Raw genomic sequence first — 22999 nt, forward strand, 5'->3', positions numbered from 1 at the left:
GTTTTTATTTCTGGGAACTTTTGTTCACACTTAGGTGTCTATCACACCTGAGACTATTTAAAAAATTATTTTTGTTTGCTTTTGTAGAGCTGGTAGTTTCAACCTAGATTTCTGGGCATGCAGGCAAGTGCTCTTCCACTGAGTGACAGCCTTAATCTTGAGGCATTTTATTTTATTTATTTTTTTAGATAGGGTAGTCCTATAGCCCCAGCTGGCTTGGAACTTGCTATGTAAACCAGGCTGGACTTGATCTCACAGAGATCTGCTTGCCTCTGCCTCCTGGGTGCTGGGATTAAAGGCCTGGGCCACCAGTCCTGGCTCAACCTTGAGACATTTTAAATGTAGCAAAAACCTCCAAAGAGGGACTGGAGAGATGACTCAGCAGTTAATGTCTGCAGCTCTTGCAGAGGACCCGAATTCTGTTCCCAACACCATCACACAGCTCTTAAGTGCTCACAACTACTTGAAGTCCAGGACACACACACCCCTAAAAGAAATTCTTTAAAAAATAAGATAAACTAAGTTTTTGAGACAGGGTCTCACTATGTAGCACTGCTTGGCTTGAAACTCACTATGTAGACCAGGCTAGCCTGGAATTCACTGAGCTCTGTCTCCTGAGTGCTGGGATTAAAGGTGTGTGCTACTACACCTGGGTTAAAATAAAAGTCTTTTTTTAAAAAAACGAAATCCCCAAATTGCTGAAAAGAACCTCACAGGCACCCAGGAACTCTTGAGAACTGCTCAGCCCTAGGTTCCCTAGTGGCCTGGTCCTCAACACTTTCCGGTGCCGCCCACCTGGTTTTCGAGGGGTGCGCTTGCGCAGTCGTGCGAGGAACGCTGGTGCACCGGAACACTGTATGCGGGTTGAGAACCTCCGGGAGGCTGTGCGTTGGCGAACGCTTCCGACCCGGGCGCCATGAGGCTGTCTCTGCGTGTGTTGTACGCTGCTCGCGGTGTTTGGCGCGAATGCTTCCCCCTCCACGGTCGCGACGTGGCACGATGGTTCCCGGGCCACATGGCCAAGGGTGAGGCCGGCGGGAAGCACGGGCAGCCCGGGCTCCGGCATGTGCGTCGCCACCGGTCGCCTTCCCGACCTCGGGTCTCAGCTGCACTCGGTGCTCTGAACACTGAGGCGGACGGAGTGGACCTGTGAAGGCACATACATGTAGGCGAAGGGTGTCCCGCCTTTATTCTTGAGTCATTTTTTCCTGCCGAAGAGTCTTTGTGATCTTTTAATTTATAGGTCTCAATTTGGCCTCAGGCTGACAGCTGGCACCGTGGGGCGCTGTCTGGCTTGTTGCCGCGCACCCGCTGCCAGGCTGGCTGTTAAGACGGCAGGCAGGTGTCAGAAATAGGCGCCGGCGGGCGCAGGGTAGCAGCTTCGGAGTGGAGCCTCATAGCTTATTTTTGTGTGGTTGCCGGAGCAGGATGGGGTATGTATTTGAGGTTCGCACAGTATCTAGGACCTTCAGATCAGTACCCAAGACCCTCAGAAGTGGAGCGTGCCACTCAGAACTTGGCCTCGCAGGGTGCTTCCTTCAGCTCTATGTCCACGGATGGGTTCTCTGACTGTTTTAGGTAGTTTTCTTAACAGTCCAACTTAAATATGCCTCTCTGGACTCTTTCCTTAGCGATCTTTTGTCTTCCAGGGCTAAAGAAGATGCAGAGCAGTCTGAAGCTGGTGGACTGTGTCATTGAGGTTCATGACGCCCGGATATCCTTTCAAGCTGTAGGAAAGCCTCGCGCTAGGCTGCAGAGGCCTCGGGAAGCTTTTCCGCTCTCTGCCCACCTCCTTTAGACAGCCTGATCTGCTCTGGCTCAGGTCCAGTGAGCTGTCTACAGCTATCGGAAACTTCACTTGTATTTACTTGCACTTACAGCAGCATTTCTCAGCTCTAATTACACATCAGAATTACTGGGCGGCTTTTACATTATTTTTCTCAGCCTTTGGTTTCTCTGGGTAGGTTATGAAACCAGAGATTAAATATTCCTGCCAACCTGAGCTTTCCTTCTGTCCTGTAGCCCCAGCTGTCCTGAACTCACTCTGTAGACCAGGCTGGCCTTGAACTCACAGAGATCCGCCTGTCTCTGCCTTCCAGAGTGCTGGGATTAAAGGTGTGCGCCAAGCTGTGATTAGGTTCTGTGATTGCAGGTGTTGATATGTGAGTTCTTTTTTTAAAAAAGTTTTATTTATTATTTTTATTTCATTGCCTGCATGTATTTGAGTGCACCCGTGTCATGCAATGCTGCAGAGGTCAGAAGACGGTCTGGGATTCTCCTGGAACTGGAGTTAAGGACAGTTTGTAGCCACCATATGGGTGCTGGGAATTGAACCAGGGTCCTCTGCAAGAGCAGTCAGTACTCTTAACTGCTGAGCCATCTCTCCAGCTCTGGTATGTGAGTTCTTAACATTTTGCCTACTCAGCTCCAGAAAAGCATGGGGAGGTCAGATCACTCCACCCAGACCCTTGGATGGTACCACCCAGAACAGCTGTTGGTGGGTGTGAGGCCCTAATGCCAGTGGTGGGAGTCTCTGGAAATAGTGGCAAGTAAGAGACCCTGAGACCATTTCAAAATTCACAGTTGGAACTTTGGTAACAAAACATTAGTTTTCTTTGTTTTAGGCTATAACTTTCTACTCACCTAACATATGGCATGCTATTAGATGTGACAACTATCAATCTGATTATTTTTTAAAAAGCATGGTTATTTTTCAGCATATACTGATAGTCTCTGGATCATTCTACCGAATCTAGGATATGACAGTGAGTCTGTGTTGGATAGTGGTCTCTAGCATCCTGGGAGAGGAGCCTGGAGGCTTGGATTTATGAATGGACATAGGATTGGTCAGCTATGAAAAAGGACCATGTGGGTGGAGATAGAAACTTACCTGGGTACCTAGATGGGGTAGGTAGAGGCCTTGGGACTCTTGCACAAGATCTTACCAGAAGGGCTAAAAGGATAGAAGGTAGAGATAAGAAGCCCCATCCTGCCTGTATTAGTGTCATGTAAAGTGAAACTCCATATCAGATGCCTAGGGTAGTTGTGGATAACAGTAAGGAGGTGGCTTATCTTCAAAGAGCTCTGGGGAAAAGGGCTTGCTTACCTATATGTACAACTGGTAGGTGCCTTGTGTGTACTTTCTGGCCACAGAGGGTAGGGTGGAGTTCTGAGGTAATCTAGTCAGGACTTCATTGGAATCTCTTTTTCTCAGATTTCATTTCAAACTTAGATAACTTGGTGTGTAAATAGTAGCATTTCTCTGAGCTTTGATTTCTTTCCATCATCCTTGTTTGGAAGCTATGTGATTGTCCTACCCGACCACCTACCCTGGCACCCTTCATAAGCACCAGGGCAGCACCAGGGTTAGCTTCACAGTTCTTGGGTTTGGAAGGTGGCCTGAACCTACTCTGAGATGGTGCTTCTTCCTTTGGCTTCAGCTCCTGGGTGAGGCAGACAAAGCAAAATAACCACCAGTAAAGCTCTGAATGGATTTTGCCTTAATACCAGCACATCCCACTTTCGGGTCGCAATCCTCTGTTCCAAGAGACCCTTGGGCTGAAGCCTCATTTGCTTGTCCTTAACAAAAAGGACTTGGCAGATCTCACAGAGCAGCAGGTATGTGCCTTCTCACAGATAATCAGTAGCAGTGTGAGAGCCACTGATGGAGAGAAACTCTGTTAAACTCCTGAGCAGGCTGTGTTTTAGAAATAGCTCCTGGCTTTGCAGAAGACTTCTAGCTTGGCTTCTCAACAGAGCTTCTTCCCTCAAATATAAACTTATGGTTCAAATATTCAAGAAGACCACACCTTCTGAGGGTAGTATTTGGTGTGCTGCTGGAGCCCTGGTGACCACCATAGCCACATTCTTCAGTGGGCCTTTCCTATATGATAGATGCTCTGTCCACTCTGTACCACATGGTGACCTTTGGCCAGATGCAACCACTGTAGCCAAGGGACATTTTAGTTAGCTTTAATTAACGAGTTTGAGAAGCTGTGTGAGGCTATTGCTTGTAGCCTTGGTCACCTTTGGTATGGCCTGGATTTCTGTGATGGTTGCAGTTTCTCCCAGCTGTCTATATACCCAGTCTGACCTCAGGTTTTCTGCTGGTGGTTGCTTTTTACACACCATATGATCCAGAAGCTGGAAGGGCTGGATGTGGGATCAGGGTGTAAAAGGCTCAAAGTAGCTGACAGTTTCTAAAGCCAGGCAGAATTGGGCCCCAGGGCAGTGTGTTTTCTGTATGGCCCAGAAGTAAGTGTTGACTCTACTTTTTCTGATTGTTGTCAAATTCGTTGCAAAGAGGGATATCAGGGTCTTGAATTCAAGCCAGTTTTTAAAAAGTTGTTAATGGTTGCAGAACAACAGTTCTCTTAGGTTTTTTAGGTGACTGTCACATTCTAGTTATAACTCTAACACAAGAAAGTTATTTAACCCTGACACAGGGAAAGGTCAGGAGGATGGCCAAGGCATTTCAGTGTGGTGGCACCCTGCTGTGAGACCTAGGGAGCTGATCAGGAGTCTCACCTGCTGTGCAGGCTTCTGGTTTCACTCCATTTGGTTGTTTAGCTTCAGATGTTTTCAATTGCTTTTATTAGTTGAGACTCAAGATGGCACATTGCTTCTGCTCTCAAAACTCTAGCCTTCACAGACTTGTGTATACTGCCCTCTACTGGGCAGGTGCAGGGTGAGAGGAATACCAGGCTTCTGAATGGACGCTGGGCCCCACCCTCTCTGCCTCCTGCTGCCAGAGGGACAGCCTGAATGAATATTTGTGGATTCAGTATGAATGACTCTGTAATGGCCCGTGTATTAACTATGTTATATGTAACAAGGAACTGAAAGAAAGAACAAAAACCAACTGAATTAATAAATTACTTTTTCATTTAAGCATTGACCATATATTGTGGCCAGTAACCACTGAACACTATTATTTTTCAATATATATTTATAGATGTGAATATTAATGAAACATGCAGCTGAATACTGATTATACTGAATGTTAAGTCTATTGAATTTATGTCAGCCTTAGTTTACTTTGGGCTTTTAGTAAATATTCTCTGTAATCAGAGTGGCTTCAATACCATTTCAGTTTAAATAGAGTCTCATATGTTATATGAGAGAGCAATAGGATTCCTCAGAGAAGCCAACTCATGTGAGTTCAGTGCTGATGAGGCATCAAAATGACCTTGGATCAGTCCCATTTTATGCTCAGAGACATTGATGTTCCCAGGGGCAGGCTGTGTCCCTTGGTCCTTACCCTAGCAGAGCCTGGGTACAGAAACAGGACAGCCCAGCTGTGCTGGCTCTTTCCTCCTGCCCTCTTGAGGACCTAGTGATGGGTTCAGGCCTCTGTCTTCTAAGCTCCTTTGTTGTCAGAGTCTAGATGCCTCATTGACTTGCTGGTGTCCACTTCTTGCTCCTCAGCTCCTGGAGCCCAAGTTGACTTTGAGCAAATGAATGTGCCTGCAGTCTGTCTGTCTGTCTGTCTGTCTGTCTTTCTTTCTTTCTTTCTTTCTTTCTTTCTTTCTTTCTTTCTTTCTTTCTCTCTCTCTCTCTCTCTCTCTCTTTCTTTCTTTCTATATTTTATTTATTATTTTTATCTTATGTGTATGAGTATATTGCCTGCATATATGTGAGTGCACCCGTGTCATGCAATGCTGCGGAGGTCAGAACAGGGCTTTGGATTCCCATGGAACTGGAGTTAAGGACAGTTCGTAGCTGCCATGTGGGTGCTGGGAATCGAATCCAGGTCCTCTGCAAGAGCAGTCAGTGTTCTTAACCACTGAGCCATCTCTCTAGCCCCTCTTTTTTGTTTTTTATATTTATTATTTTTTATTTATGTGTGTGAGTGTATTGCCTGCATGTAGGTAAGTGCATCTGTGTTGTGCAGTGTCCTCAGAGGACAGAAGAGTCTGTTGGATCCCCAGGACCTGGAATTACAGACAGTTGTTAGCTGCTATGTGGGCGCTGGGATTCGAATCCAGGTCTTCTGCAAGAACAACCAGTGTTCTTAACTGTTGAGCCATCTCTCCAGCCCCTGGCAGTGTATTTCAAGCTTGGAAGTTTTTTTTTTTTTTTTGAGACAAGGTCTTACTGTGTACCTCTGGCTGGCCTGGGACTTGCTATGTAGACCAGCTAACCTTGAATTCATGGAGATCTGCTGCCTCGGCCTCTGGAGTCTTGGGATTAAAGGCATGCATCACTATACCTGGCTAGGTGTTTTTTTTTCTTCTAAGATTTAAAAAATTTTTAAAAAATTTTATGTGTATGAGTATATTGCCTGCATGTATAAGTGCACCTATGTCATGTAATGCTCACCGAGGTCAGAAGAGGGCATCAGATCCCCCTGGAACTGGAGTTATGGATGGTTGTTAGCTGCCAAGTGGGTGTTGGGAACCAAACCTAGGACTTCTATAAGAGCAGCCAGTGCTCTTAGCTGCTGAGTCATTGTTCCAGCCCTAGATTTTTTTTTTCTACATTTGTTATTTAATTTGCTGTGTGTGTTTGTGTGTGTGTGTGTATGTATCTATGGATATATGTGTGCCAGATTCCTGGGATTGAATTTGGGTCATCAGGCTTGGCAGCAAGTGCTTGTACCTGTCTTACTGGCCCCAAGTTCAAATTCTCAAGTTTTACTGTGGCAAAACATCCATATTTTCATACAGTGTTTAAAGTATTAATGTCTCTTTCAGGAAATTGTCCATTATTTGGAAGGAAATGGTATAAAAAATGTCATTTTTACAAACTGTATAAAGGATGAAAACATCAAGCAGGTAAGCATCTGTTTACATGCTAGTGTTTATGTTTTGGGATACTGGTTGATGTTTTGGGATACTGGTTGATAAGCAGGTAGTATAAGATCCTGGAATGGGCTTTTGCTGCTCAGGGATGCAGGGTCTCCTGGGCTGCGCTGCCTGAGGTAAGTGTTGAGGGAGCATTCTGAGACTATTAGTAATAAACAGTCTAGTAACTTATTTTCTCTGCTCTTTTGGGGGTGAATGAATCCCAGTTAGCTGTGGCTTGATTGGATGGTTGGTTGTCTGTGATCTGGATGCTAAAGTTTTTTCTCAGCTGCCTAGTAAAGTCTGTGTGAGGTCTTTGCTCTCTTAATCAAGGAGTGAAAAGACAGTCCCTGATCCTGGTTTTTGAACGTGGCTAGAAGTGGGTCAGTGAGGGATGAAGGACCCAAAGATGTGGCTGGTTTGTTGCAGATCATCCCAAAAGTCACGGAGCTGATCGGATGCAGTTACCGCTATCACCGAGCAGAGGTTGGTTGGTTGATTGGTTGGATGCAGAGCTGGGGGTAGATATATGGAGTTGCCCACTCCCTATGTGCCTGATTATTTTAACACTACTCTAGTGCAGAGGACTAGGCAGTATGCCAGCCAGGACCCAGTCTTTGTTTTTGCTGTCCTTCAGTGGGAAGGGCCAGGCCAGCCCATTGGCCAGCACAAGGCTTCTGTGTTGACTTCTTCTTCCCTTGGGCTGTGGATTCCACAGCCTGGACAGATTGAGTCTGAGATTCTTCTGCCTCTATAGAACCTGGAATACTGCATCATGGTAGTTGGTGTCCCCAACGTGGGCAAGTCATCCCTCATTAACTCCTTGCGGCGGCAGCACCTCAGAACAGGTAGGTAGTAATGGTGTGCTGACTTATACCCTTAGAGAGGATTTTGAAAGAGCATGGCCAGCCCTGTGTTATTCTGAGGCATCCTTTCTATATCTCAGGTCCTGTTCTGCTAAAAGGACAGTTAACAGTCTGATGGAGGACTACGTGGTGGACAGCCATTTATTACACGTTTTATATTCTTCATACCTTCATGTCTCTTGACTTTTATGTAGTTTAGACTTTGGACTCAATCTCATTGGCTTCATTTTTCATATTAACAATAGTGTTTTTTAAAATCATTTACAGCTGGGTGTAGTACACCCCTTTAATCCCAGCACTCATGAGGCAGCCAGGTAGATCTCTGATTTTGAGGCCAACCTGGTTTACATAGTGAGTTCCAGGTCAGTCAGGGCTACATAGGGAGACCCTGTATCCAAAAACAAAAAAAAACCTGTTAACAACGTTAAAGGCTGAGAAATTTATGTTTTTTTTTTTTTTTTTTTTTTTTTTTTTGGTGTTTTTGAGTCGGGGTCTCCCTGTAAGCCCCAGCTGTCCTGGAACTCACTATGTAGACCAGGCTGGCCTTGAACTCACAGAGATCTGCCTCCCTCTGCCTCCTGAGTGCTGGGATTAAAGGTGTGCACCACCATGCCTGGCAAAATTTATATTTTTAAAATATTTTATTTTTGTTTTATGTGTATGAGTATATCGCCTACATGTATGTAACTGCACCCATGCTGTGCAATGCCTGTATAGGTCAGAAGAGGGTGTCAAATTCCCCTAGAACTGGAGTTATGGATGGCTGTGGAATTGAACCCGGGTCCTTTGAAAGTGTAGCCAGTGCTCTTAGCTGCTGGGCCATCTCTTCAGCCCCTAGGAGCCTTTCATGTTTGTCCTCTAAGGACTAGTTTATCTCACTCAGCATCCTAGGTTCATTCACGTTGGAACTTGGTCAGCAGTTCTTTCCTCCTTAGGTTTCTGTCTGTACTGTGTCTGGTGATCTGTGATGGACACTTTTACCCCTTTACTCTTGAGATGGTTTGGCAGTGGGTGGACAACTTTTCTCAGGTCCTCTGAGCTGGTCCTTATCCTAGACAGTCACAGCATTGGAATCAAGACTGACATTGGCCTGCCTGCTATGGGTAGTGCTAAAAGACAGGTCTAGGAGGGGCACTGAGGTGGAAGAGCAGCTCTGATCTTTTTTTTTCCTTCTTTAAATTTATTATTTTTATTTTTTATATGTATGAATGTATTTCCTGCATATATGTAAGTGCACCCATGTTGTGCAATGCTCGTGGAGGTCAGAAGAGGGTATCAGATTCCCTGGAACTGGAGTTATGGAAAGTTGTTATCTGCCATGTAGATGTTGGGAACCAAACCTAGATCTCTGCAAGAGCAGCCAGTGCTCTTAACCACTGAGCCATCTCTCCAGCCTACCTGATCTGACTTTTATAGTTAGGGAGCACCTTTCCACATTGGGGAGTGAGCTCTGGGCATTTGTTGGGCCCTAGGCCAGTGTGCCTGGCTTTTGAAAACCTCTGCCATGTGCTCTTTGGGGTTGAGTAGGGAATGAATTACACCTTAACAAACTTGTTAGTTAGACTTTGAGGTTTATATTCTGATTGCTAGGTGTGTTAGCTACATACTTTTCATTGCTTCTTATGTTGCTTTGTCCAAATATTTGATGACTTCTTTCTGTCTTACAGGAAAAGCTGCCAGAGTGGGTGGTGAGCCAGGGATCACCAGAGCTGTGACATCTAGAATCCAGGTAGTGTCTTTGGTACATGAGTCCAGAGCTTGGCTCAGAGCTTTACAGGCTCTGCTGAGCCTAGTACCACTGAGTGCAGCACTGGCTCTGCCTCTGACCTCCTTTCTTTCTCTCCACTCATGTTGTTACTGCCAAGTGCTGTTCTGTCCTTATATAAACCTGTCAGGAAAGCAGCCTTGTTACCCCACCTGCCAGAGCCACACTCTATGCATTTTGTTTTCCGTGGGAATTTGTTCTCCAAATTAAACAGAAATTAAATCCTATGAGGATCTTATAGCTCAGTGAAAAGAGACCTATGTGGGTTTATCCAGGGCCCTCTCTCAGAGTTTCTTGCTACCGTTTGGCTGTTGGGCAGAGACTGCTGTCTGGCTTGATCCACCCTCTGCTGCACAGGTGTGTGAGCATCCACTCATGTTCCTGCTGGACACTCCTGGGGTGCTAGCTCCTCGGATTGAAAATGTGGAGACAGGCCTGAAGCTGGCCATATGTGGTGAGCCCCTGCTAGGGATGAGTACCCCTCTGCCCCATTGTTGGGGTTCCACTGCTGACCTTGACTGACACCTAGGCAGGTGGAGTTGTTACTCCTTCTACTCTGCCTGCTGCCAGATGCTTCTGAAAGCTATGGGAGGAAGACTAGCTCATAGTATGTATGTGCTGGCTTCCATTCTACCTGGTACAGGGGTGGATGGAGAGTTTGTGTCTGGCAACCAAGTCACTTGCCACACAGGAGGAAGGCCAACAATTGTGAACCTCCCTGAATGGAGGTTCAGGGTCTTCTAGCTTCAGTTGGGAGGCATGCAGGTTTGGGGGGCCACAGATGCCTACTGTTTCATGTGCTTGCCTTGACCGCCTGTCTTTCAGGAACTGTGTTGGACCACCTGGTTGGAGAGGAGACCATGGCTGACTATCTCCTCTATACCCTCAACAGGCATGGGCTATTTGGGTGAGTGGCAGTGGGTGTAGGAGCTGCACCCCACTGTTTACTCATCCTAGCCAGGTGTGGTTTTATAAATACAGCATTTAGGTGTTACATAATCTGCACACTCTTACAAGCGTGTGATTTGATAAGTTTTGACATACAAATACATCTGAGATTATCATACAAAATCAATTAATTAAATTAATTTTTATTTTATGTGTATGAATGATGCCTGCATATATGTAAGTGTACTCATGTTGTGCGATGCCCATGGAGGCCAGAAGGGGTATTGAATCCCCTGGAACTGGAGTTTTGGATGGTTGCCATGTGGGTGCTGGGGTTCGAACCTGGGTCTTCTGCAATAGCAGCCAGTGCTCTTAACTGCTGAGCCATCTCTCCAGCTTTTTTTTTTTGTTGTTGTTTTTTTTTTTTTTGAGATAAGGTCTCACTGTATAGTCCTGTCTGGCCTGGAACTCACAGAGATCCCCCTGCCTATCTCTTAAGAGCTGGGATTAAAGGTGTGCACCACCGTGCCTAGGCCTTTTCTTCTTAACATTGTGTTTGGGGACAGATAGTCTTAGTTTTGGAAATCTGATTTAGTAATGAGATACATCTCTTAGAATTTTTCTAACCCAGGATCACAGGGTTTTGTTTTCTTCTTGAAGATTAATTGGGTTTCACATTTAGTCTATGACTCTCTTTGGTAGGTTTTTATATGTGCTTTTGGTATGGTGCAGCCATGAAGTTCTTATTTTGCACATGGATAACCAGTTACTCCAGAGAGGTTTGTTGAGGACTTTTTCTACTAGTTGTCTTCCACCTTTGCTGGGGATCCACACTGCTATGTACATATGCTTGTGGCTGGTCTCTCCTGTGACTCTGTCTTGGTTATGTTACCTTTGATCCTCTTCAGCCTCACTCTTCTTCAAAGTTGCTTTGGCTGTTTTAGTTTCTGCATATTCACATATGAACTTTATAAGTTTGTCACTTTTAGGGGTGAGGGTATACTCACTGCTCAGTGGTAAAGTGCTGGCAGGTACAAGATCATGGGTTTAATCCTTACCATTACCAAAAACTTAAACTCAAAACAAACCAAGTCCCACTTTTTTTTTTCTTTTTTCTTTTTCTTTTTCTTTTTGGTCTTTTTGAAACAGGGTCTCCCTGTAGCCCCAGCTGGCCTGGAACTCACTGTGTAGACCAGGCTGGCCTCGAACTCAGCAGAGAACCGCTTGCCTCTGCCTCATGAGTGCTGAGACTAAAGGCGTGCGCCACCATGCTCAGCCTTTGGGACAACAAATTCCATTGAGTGTATGCCTCAGATTGGAGGTATGGTTGGAGAGAAATTGACAATATTATAACACCATTGCTTATTGCATCTCATGAAGATTTAATTTCATCAAACAAAGGTGAGGTCTGGTTGGAGGTATATTAATTTTATTTCCTGAGGATCAGCTTTTGGTTTCATTGATATTCTTTATTCATTCATATTCTCTCTCTTTCTCTTTCTCCTTTCTGCTATAGGGTTTCCCCAGGTAGCCTTGGCTGGTCTGGAACTCACTATGTACATCAGGCTATCCTGGTGATCCTCCTGTCTCTGCTACCTTAGTGTTGGGATTACAGGCATGCACTAACATGTGCAGCTTGATTCCCTCCCTCCTTCCCACCAAGTATCTTGTACATGCTAAACAAGTATTCTGACATTGAACGGTGCTCCCAGATCTTAGTTGTTTTGCCTTCTAAATGCTAGTAACACAGGTATGTGTCACCAGGCCCAGCTACTTCATTGATTTCTGTTCAGTCTTCATTGTGGCCTTATTCTATATTGCTGATGTTCTGCCCATCTGTACTGCTAATTGTTGAGAAGAACATTAAAACCTTGAGCTGTTGCTGGATCCATCTACTTCCTGTTGGCGTTCTTGCAGCTCAGGCTTTAGGATATTGTTAGGTGCAGAGCATTTAGGGCACTCCTTTGTCTTCTGAATTTGATGCTTTTGTCATTGGGATACCTTCCTCATCCCTCAGAATATTCTCCTCTCTGAGATAACCTTTGTCTGTTGTAATATAGCCACCACAACTTCTTTTGATTAGTGTTAACATGATATATCCTTTTCTATCTTTTATTTTCTGTATATTTGTCTTTATATTTAAAATATATTTCTGGGACTGGAAAGATGGCTCAGCAGTTAAGCACATGTACTGTTCTTTTTCAAAAATATATTATTTTTTATTTTATGTGTATGAGTGTATTACCTGCATCTATATGAGTGCACCTGTGTCATGCAATGCCCACAGAGTCAGAAGAGGGCATCAAATTCCCCTGGAACTGGAGTTATGGATAGCTGATAGCAGTCATATGCATGCTGGAACTCAAACCCGGGTCCTCTACAAGAGTAGCCAGTGCTCTTAACCTCTGAGCCATCTCTCTAGTCCCTAAAAATATTTTTTATACGCTGTATATAATTGGGTCTTGATTTTATCCAGATTTACAATGTCTGTCATTTATGTTAAAATATTTAGGCATTTTAGGGCTGGAGAGATGGCTCAGCTGTTAAGAGCACTGACTGCTCTTGCAGAGGACCTGGGTTTGATTCCCAGCACCCACATGGCAGCTACAAACTGTCCTTAATTCCAGTTCCAGGGAAATCTGAAGCCCTTTTCTGACCTCTATGGCATTGCATGACACGGGTGCACTCACATACATGCAGGCAACACACTCATACACATAAAATAAAAATAATAAAATATTAAAAAAAATATTTAGACATTTTACGTTTAACATCCTTGCTAGCTTGTTACCTATGACCTTTTATGTATAGGGTTTCCAGTGCATCTCAGGGGTCACCTTGCAACAGCCAAGTCCTGTTTCTTTCATCCTGTCCTGTGTGCCACTGTCACTGTACCCTGCTTTTGCATATTCTATAAATCCCAGATACACTGCTGTTATCTCTTGCTATGTAGTTATCTTTTTAATTATTATTATTATTATTATTATTATTATTTTATGTGTATGTGTGTATTGCCTGCATGTATGTGAGTGCACCTGTGTCGTGCAATGTTGTGGAGGTCAGAAGAGGGCTTTGGATTCCCCTGGAACTGGAGTTAAGGATGATTCGTAGCCACTATGTGAGTGCTGGGAATTGAACCTGGGTCCTCTTCAAGAGCAGACAGTGCTCTTAACTGCTGAGCCATCTCTTCAGCCCTATAAATAGTTATCTTTAAGGATATTCAACTGTAAGAAAAGATTCTTCCAAATATACCTAGGATGTTACATTCAGAGTATTAGCTATCTCTGTGGAGACTCACAGAGGTTTCTGAACCTGAAGATTTTCTTCCTCTTTATTGTGGTGCTGGTTGGCTGTGACCTCTCACTTCTGTCTGGTGCAGGTACCTGAGTCACTAGCTTCTAGGCCATTTGCCCCTGTGTACTGCTCAAGATGCTTTGCTCCTGATCTGCATTTGTTGTAGTGTCTACGTGGTCATCTTTTCTGGCTTATTGTTCATCTGTTTGTCCCATTTTTCCTCTCGCTTAAAGGTTCACTTCAGACCTTTTTTCAATGTCAGCTTTGCAACTGTGTGGTATGTGGTTATAACTGACTTGATATTGTGTCTGCCATTCAAACATCCAGTTACTAATGGGTTACCTATAGTTAGCTGGTTTTTCTCTTCACTTTGGGTCTCTTCTGCTTTGAATGCCTGGTCACTTTTGACTGGGTGCTGGACGTTTGAATTCTACCTTGTTGAGTCAGTGAGCCTCCGCTCTCCTGTAAGAAATTTCTGAGCTTTGTCCTTGGGGCACTAAGTTACGTGGAAGCAGTCAGGTCCTCTCAGGAGCCCAGCATCTTGTTCCTCTAGGGTATGAGTGAGTAGGAATCCCCCTTTAGACTCGGAGCTTCACAGAAGTCTGACCTTTCTGGGGTGTGCAGGTATGTGCAGCACTACGGCCTGGCCAGTGCATGTGATGACATAGAGCAGGTGCTGAAGAGTGTGGCTGTGAAGCTGGGGAAGACACGGAAGGTGAAGGTGCTCACAGGCACAGGTGAGTGAGGCTGCACCGTATGGCATAGGGCCCTTACCCTGTCACCTGTTGGGACCCTTGACCCTACCTGGAGGATGACAGGAAGGAGATGTAGAGGGGAACCTGTGGGCAGCAGTCCTGGAATTCGAACATGGGGATGAGGAGCAATGGAAGGTTCTAGAGAAGAAGGGCTTTGTAGTGTAGGTTTCAGTGGGTGTCCCTATCCCTGGGTAATGCTGGGTGGATATGACACCTGAACTCTTTCTGAACATTCTCTGTTCCCTAGGCTTCACTGATGGCACCCCTAAGGATCTCTTAGGGCTGACCATCCTTGAAGGCCCCTTTCTCATCAGAATCCCCCCCCCCCCGCCCCAGGTGATGTCAGAGTTACCCAGCCCAATTATGCCATGGCAGCCCGAGACTTCCTCCGGACCTTCCGCAGTGGGCTGTTGGGCCCAGTGATGCTGGACCGTGACATTATGCAGGGCCTGCCTGCTGTTGACATGGACTCCTGAACTGGCTGGATGGGAATATGGTTCCCACACCATCTGCAGCTGGAGTGTTGAAGGCTGAACCTACTTCCCCATCCAGAAGCTCTGTATGCTGGTACCCAAGACTCAGGCTCCTGCTACATAGGGCACTGTGCTCTCCTGACCACTAGGGTCTGGTCAGCCCTGGTTACTGCAGCAGGGTCCCAAGAATCCTGTGTGTATGGCCTGGTTAGGAGGTTTCCTCTCAGTCTAAGGGAGAGATTCATGCTTTTCAAAGGAGTCAAAGCTATAATCTATAATTAAAAAAAAAAAAAAGGGTTAAAAAGCCCATCCTTTTTCCTTTTTTGTTATTTTGAGACCTGGTCTCATTATATGGTTCATGCTGGCCTCAAATTCACATTTCTCCTAAGTGCTAGGATATACAGGTATGAGCCATGACACTCTGCTAAAAGGCCCATTTTCTGCTGGTTCTTTCATTGTGCACTCTTATACTTTGGGCCCATATGTTAAAGCCCCGCTTACCAATTAATGCTGGGGAAGGGTAGATTGGGGCTCCTATGTCAGATTCTCAAGTGTCTTGAAGTCCTGCAATGAGGAAGAGGCTCATTACCAACAGAGGGGTTTATTTCACAATGAACTCTTCATCGTTACATATATACACAGACATGGACAAGAGGTTTGGAATAGTGAAGCTCAGGACTGGCCTCTACCTTTGTGCTTCAGAGTTTGTACCTCGGGAGACTGCTCTGGGCTCAACTTTGCACAGCCCAGGGGATCACTGGCAGGGGATCACCGTCTAGCCAGTGGGATCATGGTACCTGCAGGAGGTGGTGCAGGAGGTGGCACAGGGGGTATCCAAGCATTGCTGACCTCCATGTACCTATAGGCACCTAGAACGTGTTGCTGCCAGCAGCTTACATTCTAGAAAGAAAAAAAGGGGCCGGTTGGTGCAGATGGAGGTACTGCTGGGCCAGCAGGGTGAGACCTGGTCAATAACTCCAGTCTCATCTATATGACCTTCCCATTGTGTGATTGTCCACCAGGGCTTGGGTGCTCAGCCAGCCATCTGTTTCCTGTGGATGGCAATTAGAATTTAGCCTTCCAGTGGTGCCTCTTATAGCTGCCAGGCATGATAAGCCTGCCCTAAGATTCCTCCTCAGCATCTTATACTTCCTGTTGACAGGAAAAGTATTCAAAAATTTATAGCTATGCCAAATACCAAATACATTGGAGAAGTCAGAGTGGCATATGAAGTAATCATTAAAAGGTAATGTTTTCATTGTGTCCAGAATTTTCTAATACATGGTGCTCTGGTATGTGAGAGTCTGGTCCATACAACCCATCCTTGTGGATGTTTGATAAGCTGAGGGAGCTCTGGTGGGTCTCCCACTAGACTTGATGGCAGATGGCTCTCATCTGTTTTTGAGCCCCCTGGATGGGCTTGGCCCTTAGCTTGCTGGTCTTTGGCATTGAGCTTGGTCTGTTTGGGACAGTAGTACATTGGGAGCTGGCTGTGCCTGAGAGCACCGGTAGTATGGATGAGAGGCTGCAGGGAGCTGCATTCTGCAACTTGCTGGTCAAGAAAATGCTTGGCTAGGGTTCTGCCAATAGCCTTGAAACCTACACCCTAACCAGAGCTGTCCCAGCTCAGCATTGTGTACACTGACCAAGCCCAGTGTTCCATCACTTCAGGGGGGCAAGGATGAGTCTTGAGAACAGCCCAGCTGTAGATAAGTGTCTCAGGAGCACCAAGGGGCACAGGGCCTGGGAAAACCTGCTTAGCCTTGGGGTATTTCAATGATTAGAGCTAGAGAACTTGGCAGAGCCAGGGGCCCCTTGAGCCTGGCTCATGGGCAGGAGTGGGCCTGGTTCTGGTGGGTCCAGGAGAAGAAAGGAGCAAGTTTGCACAAAGGTAGATCCTTGTGAGGACTGCCCTGCATCTCCTTGAAGCCTCTCAGCATCAGCCTTGCCCTCATGATTACCTTGGATGGTAAGAAAGCTTTCAGTTATTAGCTCAGGCTCACCCACCCTTCCAGCTGAGGCTCCCGAGGCTGGGGCTGTGTTAACCTTTCTTCAGCAGCTGTGGGCTTGATGAACTGTTGCCTTCTCCAGTGTTCAGGCTGCCAGCTTCTACTTGTGTCACATCCTGTCTCACTTCTCTGGTCCATCTGCTTTTAAGAGAGGTCTCCCAGTGGGAGCTGCCCACTGGCACTGTGAGAACCATGCAGCTTGCATTAAGTGAGGGCTCTAGCAGGTTTGATCTTGTTTCCAAGTAACCCTTAAATATGAACCAGAAGTTCAAAGGAAATGGAATGCTCTTGAATGTGAGTCCCCTCCCCTTGGGGGGATCTCAGAAACAGTTAAGTGGTCCTCAGGGCCAAGTGGCTCCAATTGGGGAACCCTTCTCTGTCAGGAGGTCTTAGTCTGCCAGGAAAAGGTGCTATCTTAGTCTTGACAGCATGTTCTAGGAGGACCACAGTGGATGTCCTGGGATGGATGTTTTCCTGCTCTGAATGTTCCTGAGCTGTGAATGCTTCAGGACCTGCTTTGGGCAGGTGGTTAGCACCTGACATTTAATCCACATTGCAGCCTGAGTAAATGTTCCTCTTTCCACCAAATTGTGAAGTCCTTGGGTCCATTTCCTCTGCTTCTGTGGGAGGCCATAGGTGTTTTGGGCTTCAGTGGAAGAATAGGACCCACCAGAGGATGGCCTCTTCCTTGTGACCAGGGTGGACCAGCAGATAGGGGTGGCCTGGTACCTCCTCTTGGCATCTTTAGACAGCTCTGGAGAGTGAAGGGCAGCCTGCTTCTTTGTCAGGGGTGCTTCTAGTTCCTGCCAGGGTGGGAAATGGGGAGATTGGGATGGATAGGAGGTTAAGAGTGTCCACAGACTGAGGAGGTCTTGTGGGGCCAGAACCCGTTCAGGCAGTTTTCTGGGCTGGGGGATCATGGGCAACAGAAGAAAGTGACACTTAGAGCTGGAGGCCTTATGGGTGGGCCCTAGGGGCCTGCGAAGATGACACAGACTGGGGCCCAGATTTGGGCCCAAACTCAGCTGGGTCTAGGACCAAAGCAATTCCAGGGCACCTAGGGTACTGCCCAGCAGCAGGCAAAGACGTGGACCGCGTGTAGACTCTGAGCCAGAAGTCCAGGCCCAGTAGCTATAGACTCCTCGGTCTGTCCCGTTGCTGTCTGCTGTCATATTTTCGTCGTCCTTTAGGCCTAGCTCCCCAGGCCCTGCGGTCCTCCTCCAGCCTGAGCGGGTAGCAAGGCCCGCGGCACCCACCGCGGTGCCTGCAGCTGCCGCGGCCGCTGCCACACGTAGAGAAGAGCCATAGCGAGGCGCCGGCCTCACGCGCACCCTAGAAGCCCCGCGTGCCCCTCCACGCACCCCGCGGGCGCTGCCCCGAGCTCCTCCGCGGCCGCCCTTGGCAGCACAGCTGTCACAGAGGAAGGCGGCGGCCAGTAGCAGAACCCAGCATGTGGCAGCAGTCCAGTTCATTTTAGTGGGTAAAACCTGCCGGAAGAGGGTAGAGGGGACTTCAGCTTCTGTGCAGGGGTGGCGCTTGGCTTAGGGTCTGGGGATGGGGTATCAGGGCCTGGGGATAGTGTCATCGGAACATGGGGACAGGGACACCAGAGTTTGAAGGCAGACTCACCCTCTGCTTTTGTGAGAGTCTGACCACTCCCAGCATCTTGGAGGACAGTAGGCTCAGGGCTGGGGTGGGGGAAGGGGACTGGCTGTTTTAATCTGCATTGGGACTTTGGTTTGAGGGTGGAGATGGGATGGTATGAGAGGGCTCAACAACTGGTGTCTGTTTTGCTCTTGGGGTGGGGTGGAGCTGGGGCCTAGAATGGGTGTTGAGGGCTCCCGCGGGGGGAAGGGATACATATCCCCGGCTCTGACAATGGTCTTTGGAAGGGCTGAACATGCTGGAGATAGATTCGTGTGTGGAGGACACTGGTTTGGGATCGAGGGCCCGCATACGCCCAGATCAGGGCTAGAGAAGGGACAGCCTTGTGACTGGATCCGCGGATTCCTGGCATGAGCCTTCCAGCCAGAGGCTGCGGCTAAATGCAGTGGGTGCAGGGCCAGGATCCGGATTCCCAGCTCCTTGGGATGCAGATGATCAGTGGTTGATAAAGCCTTAGGGCCTGGGTTCCAGGCCTAGACCGCAGGTAAGTCTCTTATCCCCGCCTGGAGCGCCACCCTTCCTTGATTGCCCAGGGTCAGAGCCTGGACAAGGAAAGGATCCGAATGGGTCGGGCTGGCTGTGGGACCAGCGGTCTGGGTGGCCGCTCCATGCTCCTCCCAGGGCCAGTCTCCCTCCCCACTCACCACTGGGAGCGAATCCACCTCCCCTGCCTTATCCGCTGCAGGCCTTGGTCAGAATCGCCGGCTGAGTGGCCTCTTAGGAGCTGCCGCCGGCGAGCCAAAAGGTGTGGTGGAGGGGACCCTCTGCCAGAGGCAGAGCGCACGACAGGATGATGCGCTCCGCCTGAGGATTGGGGGCGGGCTGCAGCAGAGACTCAGCCCCGGGAGATGCCAAGGGAAGAGAGAGGCAAGCTCCGGAAAGCGGAAAGCACAGCCCCTCTCTTTGGCGGCCCCCATCCTTGCTGCTCTTGGTGCTTTCCTGCCTTCCTCCAGCCCTGCTTCTCTCCCCAACCCCCTCCAGTCTCCCATTTCTCCATTACATCCACTAGTCCCCATCACCCAGGCACCAAGTCCGGTTCCCGCGGCCCACTAGCCCAGCAGCAGCTGTGTCCACCGCCTCTTCCGTGCCCAGACCTGTTCCCCGAAAGCATTTCCATGCATCTCCTATCACCTTTTGGTTCTCTGATGCTACCCAGCCTCACCCACTCCTCCCCAGTCACAAGGACCACAGGACTGCCTTTCCAGATCCGTGAGAACTTCTGGGTGAGCACTGGGCCAACACTCTGCCAGAAGGCCCTCCAGGCAGGCTGTCCACACCAAGGAGTAGTTGTGGACTCCCTGACAGTCCTAACTTGGGACCCTTCTGGAAATGCGTCCTTGAAGAACCAATCCTCCCTTATTTTCAGGCTGGCTTGTTGCAGTTTCCTTCCCACCCTGGGAGGGAGAGTGAATCCCAGCTCTGAACAGCCTTGAGGGTTTCTACCTGCACCAAACCAGCTTTTCAAGGCTTAGGACTACAGTCTGAGCTGCCAGGAGCTGAGATGTCCCGCCTGAGGCCCAGTGCAGAGCCTCATGGGAACCTGAGACCCACCCAGAGGGTGGGGGCAGGACCTGGAGAGGAAGGGAGGTGGTCCTGTTGATCTGGGCTCAGCAATCTCAGGTAAGTGCATGGAGCCCCTTATTGAAGTCATTGTGATCAGGGCTTTCTGTCAGCTGTAAGTTGAAGACTCTCAACCCTATGACTGACCCCATTCCCTAATTTTGCTCAAGCAAGGAGAGCTCCTAGGTGCCCCTGTCCCCACTTCCTGTTAAAATATGAAGGACAAACAGTTCATCAGACTTTCAAGGAGTGCTGCAACACACATGAGCAAGACCAATGTATAGAAACAGAAAACAAGAGGTTTGATGAATCAGGAAAACAGAACATTAAGATTGAAAAAAATCTAATTCATAAGTTCAGAATGACTGGAACAGATACTGTTTTAATAAAATAAGAACAACATACTATAGTAAAGGAATACAAGCAACTAGAAATGAAGGTTTTCTTTTTGAGACAGGGTCTCCCTGTAGCCCCAGCTGGCCTGCAACTCACTATGTAGACCAGCCTGGCCTTGATCTCATACAAATCTGCCTGCCTCTGTCTTCAAAGTGCTGGAATTAAAGTCATGTGCCACCATGCCCAGCAGAGAGAAGCAAGGGGTTGAATTATGAAGATAATGTATATCTCCTACAAAAGATGAAGACCTTGAGAGGAAAGGGCATCAACCTGGAGAGTCCACCCTTCCTGGCTTGGACTTGGTATTTCAGTTGCAGCTGCCGTCTGAAGGCCATGGGGTGCTGCTGGCAGGGGATTTGGGGCTCTAACACTGGAGGGTTGTTCCAAAGATGAGAGTAGAGAAGAAAGTGGATCAGTGACACAGTAGGAAGCCAAGGAGGAGCTTCCCACTGAGTAGGCTTCAAGAAGTTTACGGAAGGCAAGAATAGCATGTAGGACTTCATCTTTGAATAAGTTCTTAAAATATTAGCAAAAAAAAAATCAACAGTGAGTTGGAAAGTACCACCAAGTCAGGCTTAGGGTAGTTTATATAAAAAATCCACCAACATATGTTCCTACTTGGTGGACTAAAGGAGAAAAAGGTTTGAATTTTCACAGAAGAGGAAGACAAAATGTTTGACTTCAGTCAACACTCATTTGTGGGGAGAAAATGCTAAGAAATTGGAAGTGAATTGTTCACTTGATAAGGGCTGTGTTTCAAATTGCAGCAAACATCTGCTTAGTATAGCACCTTTAGCTGCAATTCCTTTAGAAATGGGACCAAGAAAAGTTTTCCTGTGTTCCCCACTTCAGTTTAAATGGTATTAACAGAACTGTTAACATGAAGGCAGTTATACAGGAGTAGTGGATTCTGCAGATGTGGGCAGGACTCTTGCTGCTACCCTCAGCACTGACTTTGCAGTGGGCACCTCATAATGCTGAGGACCCATGGAACCCAGGCAGTGTGCTGGTATAGCTTCATTTGTCAACTTGACATACCTGGGTGGAGGGACCCTCAACTGAGGAATTTCCTCCATTGGACTGACCTGTGGCCATGTCTGTGGGGCATTTTCTTGATTGTTGAGTGATGTGGAGGGCCCAGCCCACTGTGAGGGTTGCCACCCCTGGGCAGGTGGTTCTGTGTTTATGAGAAAGCCAGTTGAGCACAGGCCAGGGGAGCAAGCCAGTAAGCAATGTTCCTCCATGGTCTGCTTCAGCTTCTGCCTCCAGGTTCCTGCCCTGACTTCTCTCAGTGATGAGTTGTGACCTGGGAAATGTGGAATGGAATAAAGATGGAATAAACCCTTTCTTCCCCATGTTGGTTTTAGTCAGTGTTTTATCATAGCAATAGAAATAACGAAGACAGCTAGAAGACAGCTCTATGAAGGGGGCAGTGTGCCGGTGCTAGCCGGCCAAGACGAACAGCACCTGAAAGGGGGAGTGAGGATGAAAGAAAAACAAGAAACAGAGAAAGGATACTTGGGAGGACCGTCAGTAGAGACTGCAGCCCCGGTTTATTTTTGCTCAGCCTTCTTGTACAGTAGAACATCAGATAGCCACCGTTTGCTTAGCTCAATTAGCTTCAACAGCTGTTTTTTCCCACCTTCATCTGAGGGTCAAGGAACGGTCAAATACTTGTTGTGAATTCCACCATTTAACCATCTCCTGTAAATTATCAACACATTCCTCCTGACTTGGCAGAACAATTCGGTACTGGTGTGCAAAACACACAAACTCTTGAGTCAAGGTGAAAGATCATAAAGTAAACAAGCAAGCCTGCCACAGCTCAGTGTACATAATGGCTGTGCTTATACTAATAGCTCCCAACAGCAGTGCCATTGAACTCCCTTTTTCACTTCCTTCCTTTCTACCTGGCTTGAACTTGGTGTCTGGGGTTGCTGCTGCCATCTGAAGATCACAGGCAGTGCTGGAAGGGATAGAGGTGGAAGGCAGAAGATCTGGAGCTCTCCATGTGGTAAGGTCGTTCCACCATTCCTGTGGGGCCTGGACTTTGGGCTCTGTTTAGTAATTACTACCTTGATATTCTATAACTTGTGGCAAAATGTGCTTTTTAGACTTGATATTCTGATAGTTCTCCACTAGAACAAAAACTGGAATGTATAGAATGCAGCCAGGCATGGTTGTACATACCTGTAATCCCAGAATTTAGGACAAACAAAAAACATATAAAATGTTCCTCACAGTACCTATCAGCAGCATAATTAGCTTTCACCCACAAGGCAAACATAACCTCTGCAGGGAACATAAAGTATTAGTAAAGATCATGAAAGAACTGGGACGTACAGCTCAGGAATTTGGAAATTAGTCCACAAATTCAAAGAATCTTCAAGAAAAATCCCAGTATAATTTTTTAAATGTTTGCATTTTATTTAAAATTACTTTTATTTATTGTGTGTATATGTGTACATGTACAGTGTACCTATGGAGATCAGAGGACAACTTGTGGGAGTCTGTTCTCTTCTTCCACCAGGTGGGTTCTGGAA

At 47.1% G+C, this 22999-nt stretch overlaps 2 protein-coding genes across 4 annotated transcripts; one reads left to right on the forward strand and one right to left on the reverse strand.

Annotated features, from left to right (window-relative positions):
* Positions 1 to 841: 841 nt before the first annotated feature.
* Mtg1 (mitochondrial ribosome associated GTPase 1) lies at positions 842 to 16089 on the forward strand. Of its 3 annotated transcripts, none has more exons than XM_008823178.3 (11): positions 842 to 1025; positions 1650 to 1714; positions 3514 to 3618; positions 6696 to 6776; positions 7215 to 7271; positions 7543 to 7633; positions 9319 to 9380; positions 9774 to 9870; positions 10242 to 10323; positions 14223 to 14335; positions 14690 to 16089. In XM_008823178.3, exons 1-11 carry the CDS (start codon positions 917 to 919, stop codon positions 14827 to 14829), a joined length of 1002 nt encoding a protein of 333 aa, XP_008821400.1. In that variant the 5' UTR covers positions 842 to 916; the 3' UTR covers positions 14830 to 16089. The 3 variants fall into 3 exon arrangements, with proteins under 3 accessions (XP_008821400.1, XP_029414557.1, XP_029414555.1); XM_029558697.1 differs by lacking the exon at positions 842 to 1025 and adding an exon at positions 1104 to 1165; XM_029558695.1 differs by lacking the exon at positions 842 to 1025 and adding an exon at positions 1207 to 1433.
* Positions 15412 to 19727, reverse strand: Sprn (shadow of prion protein). The gene is made up of 2 exons (XM_008823180.3): positions 19145 to 19727; positions 15412 to 18322 (listed from the first exon to the last, which is right to left on the reverse strand). The coding sequence occupies exon 2, from the start codon at positions 18305 to 18307 to the stop codon at positions 17867 to 17869; it is 441 nt and encodes a 146-aa protein (XP_008821402.1). The 5' UTR covers positions 18308 to 18322; positions 19145 to 19727; the 3' UTR covers positions 15412 to 17866.
* Between the last annotated feature and the right edge of the window lie 3272 nt (positions 19728 to 22999).

Source organism: Nannospalax galili, unplaced genomic scaffold (genome assembly GCF_000622305.1).
Source record: "Nannospalax galili isolate Female #2095 unplaced genomic scaffold, S.galili_v1.0 scaffold49, whole genome shotgun sequence".
NCBI lineage: Eukaryota > Metazoa > Chordata > Mammalia > Rodentia > Spalacidae > Nannospalax > Nannospalax galili.